Source organism: Cajanus cajan, chromosome 5 (assembly GCF_000230855.2).
Source record: "Cajanus cajan strain Asha chromosome 5, NIPB_CcT2T_4, whole genome shotgun sequence".
Lineage (NCBI taxonomy): Eukaryota > Viridiplantae > Streptophyta > Magnoliopsida > Fabales > Fabaceae > Cajanus > Cajanus cajan.
The window spans coordinates 26,549,308-26,563,701 of record NC_138521.1 but is presented as its reverse complement, the minus strand read 5'-3'; the positions used below and the strand labels follow the sequence as shown (position 1 = coordinate 26,563,701).

The following is a 14,394-nucleotide window of genomic DNA, read 5'->3' as shown; positions in this document are numbered from 1 at the left end:
TTCATAAATGAATATTAATTTATTATATTTTTTATTTATTATATATTTATTAATATAGATATAATAAAAAAAGCATGACGTTCTAGAACGGACCGTTTTGAATTCAGAACGGCCTGTCCTAAAATCAGAACGGACCGTTCTAAAACAGAACGACCCGTTCTAATATCAGAACGACCTGTTCTGGTTTCAGAACGGGCCGTTCGGGTTTCAGAATGGGCCGTTCTGATTTCAGTTTTTTTAAAAAAATTTGGTGTCCACGTGCGAATCCATATGGCATCCACGTAGATGTCACGTGGCCAATAGTTAACTCTGTCTAAATCATTTAGACAGAAGTTTTAAATTGAAACGATATAAGTTATTGAGGACTAAATTGAGATAAAAAATTAAAATAAAATTAAATTAAAAATATTAAATAATGTAAGGGACGAAAAGAGATTTTTAACCTAGATAATAATGCGGCGTTAAACTAAAATTGGACGGAGACAACGAGTAATGCACTTTTGTCCGAAGGCACAAACAAACAAAATTCGTGCGCCACGTCACCCTGCACAGCCAACTTCAAAATGCAAACATATTAAACCCGTTTCGCTTTCAAACAACACGTCGATCCATACGTTCCCAAATTTTAATTTCAATTCCCGTCACCCGAAACGACGACACTTCACCTTCTTATTCATTACGTCGCACATGGCGGCACCGTCGTCGACGCCGTCGCTCCTGTCGCCGACGCAGAGGTACGCCGCCGGCGCATTGTTCGGCCTGGCGCTTCACGAGGCCCAACTCAACCAAACCAACCCGTTGCCGTTACCCCTTTCCGACGACGTCGCCGAGCAGCGAACCAGTACTAGCTCCAGCAGTGACTCCGTTTCCGACGACCCGGATCTTTGGGTCCACAGCAATTCGGGTCTGCTCCGCCCCGTTTTTAAGTACGTGTTATTGGTGTTAATTCCAATACGATATGATGAAACGAAATTCGGTTACTTTAGTTATTTTGGATATCTGAATCTGAATCCGAATCTGAACAGGTTTCTAGATATTGATTCCACAGCGTGGCTTGGACTAGAGGAAACCGCTGGTTCTTCTTCCGCTACGCATCATGTGGGGCCGGTGTGTATTACTAATTGTTCATCGCTCGTATATAAATTAAGCGTTGTTGGTTTCAGTGATTTGGTTATTCAAATATCAGCAATGTCATCCGATCACAAGTTGTTTCGTTACTTTAGGCTCTTTTGAATAAATTTCTCCCGAAGCACTTTTGGATGAAAAAATCAGGAAGAAAAAAAATGAAATGAAGTTCTTTGTAAGCCAATTTATGAAAGCTCTTTCATTTTAGCTTTTTCAAAAACTCATTTTTAACTTATGCATAAGACCTGTTTGGGTAAACTTCTTCGGAAGCAATTTTAGGAGAGTAAAATAGAAACAAAAAAATGAAATAAGTTTCTTCCTAAGTTAAAATTAGCTTATTATATGCATAAGCTAATTTGTAGAAACACTCTACTATTAACTTCTCCAAAATTGAAATTTTAATTTTAACTTATGTATAAGCTAGTTTTAGCTTATGGATTTTCCTTCCTATTTTTTTTCTCCTAGAAGTACTTCTAGAAAAGTTTATCTAAATAGGCCTATAAGTTAGTTTTAGTTATGAAGAGTTCAATTTTATTTCATTTTTTCCTTCTTATTCTTGTCTTCCAAGAGTGCTTGTGGAGAAATTTATCCGGACGGACCATTTTACTATAACTATCTTAACAGTCACACAAAAGATGATTTTTGATTAGTTGACATTGCAAAATTACACTTATAGTGTATAGAAATTAAGCTTTTCTGGTATATCACTAAATGAGAATAATGCACGTCAATGTTACAGTTCTTGAGGTTACTTTCACAAGAATTGGATGATGGTTCTTCTCAAAGGTCAGATCAAGAACTGGCTTTGTCAAGTGCGGTTGATGGTATAGCACTTGACATGCAGCGAAACTTGGAGTCTTACAAGGATAAAAGAGAGAAGCTTCGCGAATATGAGCATCAATGTCGAGAAAAGTTTTCAATTGATGATTTTCAGCCTCATTCTGAAAAGGTAGATGAACATTCGGAAGTTCAGACAGAGATGGATACTTCTCCTTTACTTGACTGTAAAGAGCCGCAACAGGGGTCTGCTAGTTTGGAAATTGATGAGAGACCGATTGAGGAAGTAACAATGCTTAGTGATCAGAGGAAGGTGACAGTTCTGTATGAACTTCTGTCTGGTTGTCTGTCAGATTTAGGTGAAGATATCGGGCGGAGAAGGAAGGGATATGATGCTCGACATCGTGTGGCTCTGCGGTTGCTGGCAACATGGCTTGATGTCAAGTGGATGAAAATGGTTTGTTTGATGAATCTTTTAGTATGAAACTATATGTCATTGACTGTTTGGTATACAATTTATCATATGATGGAGATCATGAGATATGATTACCATGGTTTCTGACTTACTGTGCTGGATTGTGGTGAACATTGCTTATTTCTTCGCCTTGATTTCTAAGCTACTTGCATTCAAGTTGAATATGATTGTAACTATTTTTATGTTATAAATTATGTTTTGTATTGTCAGTTATTAGAATATTCCATATTTATTGGTCTGGTATCTTCTAAGGACAAAGACAGATATTGGCTTTGTAGGAGGCCATCGAGACCATGGTTGCTTGTTCTGCAATGGCTTTTATTAAAGAGCAAGAATTAAAAAAAGAAGAAAATCAATCAAAAGAAAGCAAGTGGGCTAAATTGAAGCGTGGTGGTATCATTGGTGCTGCTGCAATAACTGGGGGAACTTTGTTAGCTATTACTGGTGGTATGGACCGCAGAGATCTTGTTATCTTTCCTAACTGTATCTTGGAATATAGAATTTCCGGAGGAATCAGTTGATTGATTTTGTTTTAACCATTCAACAGGGTTAGCTGCACCAGCCATTGCTGCAGGTCTTGGTGCTCTGGCTCCAACTTTGGGTACTCTTATCCCTGTAATTGGAGCAAGTGGATTTGCTGCTGTTGCTGGTGCTGCAGGAACTGTTGCTGGTTCTGTTGCTGTTGCTGCATCATTTGGAGGTTTATATTTGCCTATAATATGTGATTGGATTTACTAGAATTCGCTCATACTTGTTACTATAGATTCCTTCCCCACTTTTTAAGTTTAATGTGTAGTTTAAGCTTTAAGCTTATTGTTTGGATCACTAAGTTATTGTTGACATGCTCATGTGTCTTATAGTTTTTTATGTTCAATTTGAGGTTTAGTATGTGTCCTAATTCTTAAATATGATGATTTATATGTTTTGTACTGTTGGACTTGGACTAGTAGAAAGGTGTTGTATGATTAAATAGGTAATGATAGTGGTTGTATTTTTGTAGTTATTATCAATTTACTTGCTTACACTAACTGCTTGAATAAGATAACTTCCACTCAGACAGCAATACAAGCTATTTAATTCATCTTTTGATTGTTTTTAAGAGGATTTACAAAGCTTACATGAGAGTTTGTGTTTACTTTAGGAAGTTTCTAACTGTAGGAGTGATGCAGGCCGACTAATATTTTATATAATCCTGATTTGTGAAGACAGTACTTGCTGGTTCTTATCTGTTATTTATTGTGATAGAAGTGGCACCTATAGGAAAATTGTCTCCTTGATCTTGCAGTTATTTATACTTCTTAATATCATCTATGTTCCTTTTTAAACGATGAAAATTTTATGTCTCTTTGTTCTACTATCCAGCTGCTGGAGCTGGACTTACTGGAAGCAAAATGGCTAGGAGAGTTGGGGGTGTTGATGAGTTTGAATTCAAGGCTATTGGAGAAAACCATAACCAAGGCGTAGGCTTTTATATCTTTCATATTCCTTTTTTCTTGTGACATTGCTTGTTTAAATTGAGTTATGATCTATATTTCTGTGTGCGCATGTGTGAACTTTGTCTCACCTTTCTTGTTGTATCAATCTATACCTCTGCACTTGGTTATTGTTTCAAATTGGATTCTTGTTGAACTTCTGCTTGCAGAGGCTAGGGGTTGAGATCTTAGTCTCTGGATTTGTCTTTGAGAAGGAAGATTTTACAAGGCCATGGGAAGGACAGAATGACAACTTGGAGAGGTACAATAGTGAATATTTCCCTTCAATAATACAAGTATCATTGGTCAAGGAAAGTGGTTTCACCTTGGAACACAACACTTGAAGTTGATGCAACTTGTTGATAGAAAATTACCCTGTTCCATTGAAATCAGTTTGTATTTTAGTTCAGTTTTTCTTGATTTTACAAACTGTAATGTTATTATTCTTATAATTGATGGTGATGATCCCTGCAAACAAAAATGACCTTTTGTATGGCCTTGCCAAAAGTTAGGTATGCGCTGCAGTGGGAGTCCAAGAATCTGATTGCTGTGAGCACTGCAATTCAAGATTGGCTTACTTCAAGTAATTGATTTGGGCTTTAGGGTGCTAATAAAACTATTTTATTAGTATAAGAATAGTGCTATGATTGATGTTCGTATTGCTGTTACTTGCATCAGGGCTTGCAATGGAGCTGATGAAACGAGGAGCAATGATGACTGTTTTAAGCACACTATTAACGGCTCTGGCTTGGCCAGCTGCATTAATCGCAGCAACTGATTTTATAGACAGTAAATGGTCAATTGCTATTAACAGGTGTATTTTGTCTCCTGATTCTGTCTAGAATGGAACATTTGTAGTGGGGAAGAAGCTTCTGCTTGCTTTTGTTACTTAATATCATATATGCAATTTAAGGTGTTAAAATGGTTAGAATATCTGGAATTAGAATTCTTATTGTTTGAGAGTCATAATATGTTGATAGTGTTATTGGGCTAAAGTTGTACTACTATAATACGTGATCCTTGAGTGTTGATATAAATATGTGTATTTGGTGGACTTTTAAAACAGCACATCAGACATCTAATATCAGTGTTTAAATTTTCAGTACAAGCCTATGGAATTAGTTAATTACTCTGACTTAAATAAAAGAGTCCTGGAATATGACAACTGCATGGGAATAATTTGAATTAATTTCATTTTCTGAGGGGATTCTCTTGTCATAAACTATTAATCTACTTTAGAATCTTAAATTGTCAATTTTTTAAAGAAAATCTGAGCTGTTCATGAATTTAAAAGGGATCAATATCCAAATCCAGCCCCTCTATATTGAATATTGACCATATTATTATCATTGTTTTCTATTTCTATGGGATTAGAGTTTGCCTCACATTTTTCACCACTAAGGATCCTAAAATTTATTATTTGAAGATTGCACTGTTGTTTGATCATCACAAACAAATTTAGTTTGATTCAGTTTTAATATTGGTAATTGTAAAAATTATTTGCTGAAGTATTAATTTAATTGATCTTGATACTCGTGTATTAGTATACAAAGCTGAAAGCTGATGTCAATGTGGTTTTGTAATTGCCATGCCAAGGATTATCTACTTGTTTTTTTTCCCTTGATGAAAGGTGTTTCTAATGTGATGGCTTCACCATCTCAATGAAAAGTTTGTTATGAGCAGTTTCCTTTCTTTGTTTACACTTAAATCTACTTGCTGAGTTAATCTTGATTTTCAGGTCAAACAAAGCTGGTAAGTTGCTTGCTGAAGTATTGTTAAGAGGATTACAGGGAAATAGGTATTTGACTAATTCCAGAGTTTCTTTCACGCCATCTTCAAGAAAATTGATGATGTATTATTATTGATCTCTGAATTTCAGGCCTGTGACACTTATAGGTTACTCCCTTGGAGCAAGAGTTATTTTCAAGTGCCTACAGTGTTTGGCTAAAACTGAAAACACTGGTAGGTGCTTCCAGTTTCCTCTCTTTTCCTTTTTGCGTCCTTGATGTGTTTCAATATTTTGACTCCGTATTAAATGATTAAATCGTATCCTTTTTTGTTTTTTCTGTTCTTTTTATGTTTTTAACTCTCATGATGGATGCATATAATTTCATTTCCTTGGGTACTCTTTCCTTGTTTATCCATTAAATAAATGAAGTTAGTTACCTTATCACTTTTAATGTTTGTCCTGCTTATTGGCAGCTGAACTAGTAGAAAGAGTAGTACTTCTTGGAGCACCCATCCCAATACAGGACGAGAACTGGGAAGCAGCAAGAAAGGTTTGCGGGGAATTTAGAATTTAATTTTTGTCTTAGTTGGAGTTTCTCATCAGTTTCCTGGCATTCTGTAGATGGTAGCAGGAAGATTTATAAATGCTTATTCAAGGAATGACTGGATGCTTGGAGTTGCCTTCCGTGCCAGGTACATGATAACATAATGGCAAAATTTCTGCCAAGTTGTAGGTATTTCAAGTTGGCTCGCAGATTAACTTGATAAAAGAAACAAATAGCATGAAGTTGTATGCATGAAGGTTCACACTAAAGAAGTCTATGGACTATATTTTTGGTTTGTATTTTCATACATGAAGTGGAAGTTGTTAGTATGGGCAGAGAACAGCGTTTCTTGTGTTCATTGACATTTCTTTCGTGTGTGGTAGTTGGCATGTGTCTCACCTAACATTACTATATGATCATGTGGGGTCTGCATGTTCTTTTGTTAGAGGGAAGGATATTAAGGGTTAAGATCTTGCATATTTCTATTTCTTACAGTATAATGTATGTTTAGGTAACCAGTGTGTAGAGTTCTTATTATTTGGCATTTTTTTTTAAGTAAAATGTAAAACGATTTAATGTAATTTTAAATAAATTAATTTTATTATAGATAAAGTAAAATTATTATTTAGTATTATTATTATTATTATTATTATTATAAATTTTGAGCAGTCTACTTACGAAAGGACTAGCTGGAATCCAACCAGTCGATGTTCCTGGGATCCAAAATGTAAGATGTTTCTTCATCCTGTTTGCTAATCGTATAACTATAAATTACTAACATTTATGTTTAATAAAATGAGTGTTTGTTTTTGCATTGCAGGTCGATGTGACAGAACACATTGAAGGCCATTCGTCATATCTGTGGGCAACACCAAACATCTTAGACCAACTTCAATTGGATACATATTATCCTGTGTATAACAGCGTTTATTGTGTACAGTGAACCTTTGATGAAGGCGCGTTCTTTCTCTCTTTACATTTCTTCTGTCAGCTGTTGGAAGCCATTGCCGGACCTCAGTTGCTCTCAAGTTTGACACTACTCAGAAATTATACATGAAACTAAGAATTTATTTATTTTTGGTTTCAAATGTAAAATAATAATAATAAAAAAAATCTACATACGTTGTTTTTATTTTAATATATTTATTAGAGTTTAATAGACATGAACCAATTGGATATATTTTTTTATACTATAATCATCTATATGATTTATAATATTGTTATTATAAAAGTCAATAAATTTATCATAAATATTAGTTTGTGATTAAATAATTATATAATTTTTTTATATATATTATTTATGTTTAAATATATTTTAGTCCTTTAAATTTAAGATAAATTTATATTTGGCTCTCAAATTTAAAAGTGTTTTATTAGTTTTGTAATTTTTAAAAAATTTTATTTTAATCCATTAGGTCACTAATAACATATTTAGAAGTAATATATTAAGATAATTATATAATATTAATTAAGTTTAATGTGATATTTTTACTAATAAATATATTAGTCAATATTTGTGTAATAATATTTAACAAATTTTTTAATAAAATTTGAGTATAAAGACTAAAATAAATTTTTTAAAAATTATATAAATTAAAAAGATCAATTTTAAATTTGAGAAATTAAAAATATATTTAAGTTAATTATTTATTTTATTTACTAACTCTTTGATGTAGGGTTTTTATTATTTATTTTTATTCAAAACCACATTTGTGTCTAATTAAAATTCATTAAAATGTAGCCAATATTTTTATGTTATTGTTTTTTTTATATATAATAATCAGGACAAAAGATTTTACTGATTAATTAAAATCAAGAGGAAAATGATATATGAGCGTAAATGATTTTTGCATTATTATTTAATTAAAAATTGATATGTATGGTAAATTAAAGTTTGTTAATTTGAACAAATAATCACCTACACGAAAGGTTTTGATAAAATTGTATTAAAACTGATGTTTAATTAATTAACAGTATAATATTCATGAAACTCTGAAGTTTGTTGGTTGATAAATCTATACTAATATATAAAGGGGATCTGTTAGAACTTTATTCGAGTCAAGTTCCGAAACTCCACGAGAGGCAATCTCTCAAATTAATTCCAATGTTTTTCTTCTTTTGAAAGCTGTATAATAGACTTATTTATAGAGACACTAACTAACAGAATCCTAATCTGGTGTCTTTAGGATAAACTAATAATGATATATTAAAATAAATAAACTAAACTAAAGATAAGATAATGTAGTCAACTAGAGAAATTCTATCATCTGTTAAATGATATAATCGGTTGCCCAGGAAGGTGCACTTTTAATCCTTGGTTCTGTTGCTTTATCTTCGGGAGTTGTAACATTACCCCTCTCATGGAAAAGGACCTTGTCCTCAAGGGCCGCTTTGGTATAGAGGTTGACTAGATGATCCCATGACTCCCAAGTGGCTTCTTCGCGTGGCTTGTCAACCCACTCGACCAAAACTTGGTATTGATTTCCCTCTGGAGTTGGTACCGTGCGTTCAGAAGTGATGGCCTGCGGTGTAGGTAACTGGTGTTTCGGAAGCTCATCGCACATGATGGAAGTAGGAGGAGTTGGACCTGAGTAAGCCTTCAGTAATGAAATATGGAAAACTGGATGAATGCGACTATTAGATGGCAAATTTAGTCGGTATGCTACCTTGCCAATACGTTCCAAGATCTGAAAAGGGCCAAAATACCGCTTAGAAAGCTTAAAGTTGAGTCTACGAGCAACAGATTGTTGGCGGTATGCGTGAAATTTTACCCACACCCATTGGTCAACTTCAAAATTCTTGTCAAGTCGTTTAGAATCGGCATATTTTTTCATTCGAGCTTGTGCTTTAGTCAAATTAGCTTGTGATAGAAGAAGTAGGAGAAATGAAGATGTGAACTCCTCCAAGCTTCTTCTAGGCACGGATCTTCTTCAAAGGAGATGGAGGCCGAATGAATGGAAGCTCAAAATGGATGAGGAATGACGGATTAGAAGACCTAATCCATAGAAGGAAGTATCCAAGCTCAAGCTACAAGGGATTGCACACTTCAAAGGGAAGGAAACTAGGTTTTCCTAAGGGATTTGAAGGCACTCTCTAAAGCTCTCTCTCTTGGAATTTCGGTGACTCTTGAATGGCTGAATACAATTCAGATATCTCATATATTCAAAAGTGTTTACAAAAGGTGGGAAAAGATACACTTATAGGAAGCAACTAGGTTAACTTTGGGCGGCAATTCCAAATCAACCAAATTGGCGCCTAGTTTGAATTTCAAGTTTGAATTTGAAATTCAAACTTTGGCTTCCAACGTGACTAATTCAGATGCTACCCTCATTTAGGAGTCATTTAGAAGTGATTTGAGGTGAATTTGGAGCTCACATGGCCGGATCCATCCCATGCAAACCATGTGACTCAAATTCAACTCAAATTACTTCTAAATGATGTCTAAATGAAACCTAATTCTCCTATGTCTAAATGAAACCTAATTCTCCTATTAATGTTTTCTTCATATAATCCTATTCTAATGACCAAAATACAATGGTCTAATGAATACAATCAATAGGAAATATTACAAGGAAAATAATGAGCCCAATATTGGGTACCAAAAGCCCAAAGGCCCATGAAGCCCAAAACTAGGCCCAACTAGCCTAAAACCTAAAATGCTACTCTATGTGGTCCAAAATACAAGACCAAAATATATTCATACTATACTAACAAAAATATAATAAGAATGTTAAAAACAAGATAAGCCCATGTTGAAACTTGGTTTGGGCCTTCCAAGCCCATAGGGCCTGTTGGGCCTAGACTGGCCCAATCTTCCATGTCTAGCCCACTCCTCTTGGATCTTTGAGTGTGTCACCTCTTGCATTCCAAAGTATGATTCCATCATCCCCTCCCTCTTGAAAAGGATTTGTCCTCAAATCTAGAGGATGCATGGAAGAAACATTAGCACCTACATGTAAAACATGCAAGGAATAAGAAGTGACATGGTAAGAGAAAAGATCATGGATCCTAAGAGGAGTCCTACTATTTATCCTAACAAAGAAAGATAAAATACTAGACTCTCTAAAAATGGAAATAGGCTCCTCTTCTAAGCACAACATAGAAGTAAAACCTAAAAATGTAAGAACACTATGATTAAGACAATGAAAAGAATGATTTTTAAACACAACTATATCTTGCCTAAAGTACCCTAAATGGTAACCTAGGCTTTTCCTAAAATATAAAGAAAAAACTACTAGAAAACGCCCTAAACAATTTTGGATTTGATTGTTTACTAGATACTCATAATCATATAAGCTATATTTATCTTGTGGGGAAGGAATCATATTAAATTGAAAATAGTAAGAACTTCCCATAAGATCAAACATAGAATATTGATTATTACAAGTTGTATCTACTAAACAATGTAACCCAAAAATTGGGTGCTTTATGAAATCCAAAGAAATACTTCCTTCCTTGTGCACCTTCAAGGAAGTAGTATAAGGAGTAACACTAGGTATAGTCCACTCCTTCTTCACTATATCTCGAAGTTGAGAAGAATTCTTTACTTGAAATTCATTTTGTTCCTCATTCTCAACTTTAAGATAAGTGGCAGCATTAGGATAAGAGCCAAGACTTTTATGAATAAAGAGAGTTCTTTTCAAATCTTGCTTGGTCATAAAATAACTCTCCTTGGTCACAAAGGTTTTAGTGGAATCCCCTTCTTCCACACTCTTTCCTTCTTTTCTTTCTTTATTTCTTTTTCTTTTCATTTGCTTTTGATCCTCAAACACTTGGGGTGGTGTTAAAGGATTAAAAACAACTTTCTTATTTTTATGAGTGAAGATTATTTTGTTAGTAAGGCCATCATGTATAGTTTGTTTATCAAATTGCCATGGCCTACCAAGCAAAATATGACAAGCTTCCATAGGGATCACATCACATAAAACTTTGTCTTTATAATCCCCTATAGAAAACTTGACCTTCACTTGTTGATTCACCTCCAATTCCTCACCTTCATTGAGCCAATGAAGTTTATAAGGGTGAGGGTGAGGAATGGTGGTAAGGGCTAACTTGTTAACCAACCTTGTACTACAACAATTAGAACATGATCCACTATCAACAATGAGAGAACAAGTTCTTTTATAAATCAAACATCTTGTATGAAAAATGTTCTCTCTTTGAGATAGTGAAGTGGGACAAGGTTGGCTTCCAAGAAGCCTTTTGATCATAAGAAGATCACCATCCACAGGATATAACTTTTCAATTTTAGGATCTTCCTCACTAGTCTCACTACCACTTGAAGTGGTAGAACTAGATTCATCAAGACTACTATAAATGTCTTGTCCTCTCAAAATCATGACCTTTTTAGTTGGACATTGAGAAGCTATATGGCCTCTCCCAAGACATTTAAAGCATTTGATGTCACTAGTTTTACTACTAGAAGTGACAACATTTTTATTATTTTCTTTTTCTTTTTCTTGACCCTTACTAAAGCTTTTAGAAGAGTCATATTGACCCTCCCTCTTGTAGTCATTCTTGATATAAGAATTAGCTTGAGTTTTTCCTTTTAAAGAAATTTTCCTTAAATTTTGTTGTTCCACCCTTATACAAAGTTGGACCAAATCATCAAGGTCCCTATAAGGGAGTAACTCAACTCTATCTCTTATATCAAAATTTAGACCACTTAAAAACCTAGCAATGGTCAATCTTTCCTCTTCCCTTATGCCAGCCCTCATGAGATACAACTCCATCTTTTGTCTATACTCCTCAACACTCATATTCTTTTGTTGGAGTCTTTGGAGCTTATCCATAAGCTCCCTACTATAATAAGAAGGAATGTGCCTTCTTCTCATAGCACTCCTCAATTCATTCCAATAAGTGATGGGAGGATCATTGTGAAGTCTTCTCTCTCTTTCCAAGGATGTCCACCAATACATGGCTTGTCCTTGAAAAGCTAGGGTGGCCAAAGGAACTTTTCTTTCCTCACCTACTTGATGACAAGTGAAGATTTGCTCCACTTTCATCTCCCAATCCAAGTAGGTGTCCACATTATCTTTTCCATGAAAGTAAGGGAGATCAACCCTTGATTCCCTCACTTTGTGTTCTTTAATGACTCTCCTAGGTGTTGGTTGATAGTAAGCATCCATATGCATACTACCATCATTATTTTGACTTTGAGAATCATTGGAGCTCTTGGTTGAGCTCCTAGAAGAACCTTTTGGACTTTTATTTTTATTTAAACTTTTTAAAAGTTTTTCTTCTCTTTGCTTAATCTTTTGGATTTCTTGTTCCAAAGCCATGATTTGTACTTCTTTTTCAAGTTTCTCTTTTTGTTTTTGAAGCATCTCATCATTTTTCCAAAGTTTTAGTGCTTCAACCTCCTTGACAATTCTTTCAAAGCTTTTGGGAGTATCAAAGTCACTACTACCTTGAGAATGATGACTCATGGTTAAGCAAAAGAATTTGTATGCTATGCAAAAAGTTATAAAATGTTTTTGGTATTTTCTAGGAATGAAAATAGCACTTGGAAGTCTAAGTGTACAAGTTGCACTATCAAGGGAGGTGAGCTACAAAGAGCCACTTAATAACCAAGCCTTTTCAAGTGGAAATCACTAAACTCCTTTGTGGTATTTCCAATTCCTCAAAACTTTTCACAAAAAATTTTGTATGCTTTTTCACAATTGGTTTGTTTTTAACACTTAACTAAACGTGAACAAATAAAACTACACAATTCTAGACGTTTATAAGCAACAAATCAAAGCAATTAAGTACAAGAAAACTTAAAAGAAGCAAGTTAAGCAACTAGTCGGATATCCTAAGTGGAAGCTTGAAACATATGAAATTTCCAAGCCACTTCCACTAGTACTACACGTGAGAGTCTATCAAGGATGTAGATATACCTGACCAGCTTCTTAATACTCCCTCCAAGCTTTACAAATTGGTTTAAAAATACAAGAGAATTGACAAAAATTAAACTAGCCTAAAAAGCAATAAAGTGGCGGCTTTGGTGACCAATTAGTGGCGGTTTTGTGTTCAACTTTTCTAACACTTAACCAAGTGTTTAATCCACCACTAATCCTTCAATATGCTGCTCCTGGACCTGCAAAAGAAACACAACAAAGAGGTTAAGGTGGCTGCCTCACAAGGTAAAGGAATTGGTCACTCAAGTGAAGGAGATTTAGGATGATTTTGGTCACTAAATTAGGTCAAATTTGGTGATTATAGTGTCCAAAATTTTTCCTACTCTTTGTTGAGCAATGCTTGATCCTTGAGCAAGGATTTAAGGCCACTTCCAGCACAAGAAATTATTGAAAGAAAACTAGACAAGCAACAAAGCACAATTTGGAAAGCTTATACCAAAATTAAGAGTAATATGTGTATATGACAAGACTCAAAGAAGTTCAACAAGTAAAACTGAAAATTAAGACTCCAAATAAAAGCTAGCACTCAGAGAGAAGAGTTCCTAGATAGGTACTAGAATAGATGAACAAAACAAAAAAAATTTGAAAGCAATTGGATAAGTATACACAAGTAGTAGTCAAAACAATAACAAGGAATCAAGTAGGTTTTTCAACTTGTATACCTCTCGGCTTTTTCCTTTTAATTTTCTTTCTCTATTTTTTTTTTAATTCTTTCTTTTTTCAGTATCAAATTAAGAGTCCAGAGAGTATAATTGCCTTTTGTTTCAAATTTTTCTATGATTCCAAGCTATAGAAACCGAACCAACAAAACAGTCAAAAATTAGGTCAAATTTCAAGTGAAAATGTGAAACTAGTGCACTAGTTTTAGGTTTTGGTTTGGATTCTTTTTGAACTATTTTCTTTTCAAATTTTTAGGTCTTTTAGGCTCTGTTTTAAACTCTGTTTTCCAGCCTCTTAATCATCATTTTTTTTTTAAAAATTGAATCCACAAGAAGAGTGCACTAGAAGTAGGATTACACTTGAAATTTTGAGTCACAAAATGTTTAGAAGATTTTCAAGGGAATATGATTTGAAAACTTAAAGAACACAATGGAAACCTAACTCTAAGGAAACTTGCTAGGACTAATAGCAAATCATGAACACAATAAGGTAAAAGAAAAAGCACATATAGGAGGCAAAAGAGACACAAATCCGAGAGCAAAATATGAGACAAAATTCAAAACATGCTATTCAAGGAATTTGCAACATGTAAGGATTAAACACAAACTTCTAAGACAAAACATAGATTCAAAACCAAAATCTAAATGCAATGCATGAGGTCCAATCACGGACACATACAAGAATGGAGAGACTCAAAATAAAATCAAAAT

General features: G+C 34.2%; 2 protein-coding genes across 2 annotated transcripts; one reads left to right on the top strand and one right to left on the bottom strand.

Moving 5' to 3' along the window:
* The first annotated feature begins 590 nt into the window (after positions 1-590).
* LOC109790481 (transmembrane and coiled-coil domain-containing protein STS1) lies at positions 591-7,293 on the top strand. The gene is made up of 15 exons (XM_020349638.3): positions 591-926; positions 1,026-1,107; positions 1,865-2,359; positions 2,656-2,824; positions 2,925-3,077; positions 3,740-3,837; positions 4,020-4,111; positions 4,362-4,432; positions 4,528-4,663; positions 5,588-5,647; positions 5,729-5,811; positions 6,052-6,128; positions 6,200-6,270; positions 6,792-6,849; positions 6,943-7,293. Exons 1-15 carry the CDS (start codon positions 688-690, stop codon positions 7,063-7,065), a joined length of 2,007 nt encoding a protein of 668 aa, XP_020205227.1. The 5' UTR covers positions 591-687; the 3' UTR covers positions 7,066-7,293.
* Positions 7,294-8,392: 1,099 nt separating this feature from the next.
* Positions 8,393-8,956, bottom strand: LOC145957934 (uncharacterized). Its single transcript, XM_083074366.1, has one exon. It carries the CDS (start codon positions 8,954-8,956, stop codon positions 8,393-8,395), a length of 564 nt encoding a protein of 187 aa, XP_082930492.1.
* Positions 8,957-14,394: the final 5,438 nt, after the last annotated feature.

Bases quoted from the DNA above. Each gene is read 5' to 3' on its own strand.
- LOC145957934 (XM_083074366.1), bottom strand. From the start codon at position 8,956: ATGAAAAAATATGCCGATTCTAAACGACTTGACAAGAATTTTGAAGTT.
- LOC109790481 (XM_020349638.3), top strand. From the start codon at position 688: ATGGCGGCACCGTCGTCGACGCCGTCGCTCCTGTCGCCGACGCAGAGG. The intron at 1,108-1,864 runs GTGTGTATTACT...TCAATGTTACAG, and splicing joins CTACGCATCATGTGGGGCCG to TTCTTGAGGTTACTTTCACA. The intron at 2,825-2,924 runs GTATGGACCGCA...ACCATTCAACAG, and splicing joins TTTGTTAGCTATTACTGGTG to GGTTAGCTGCACCAGCCATT.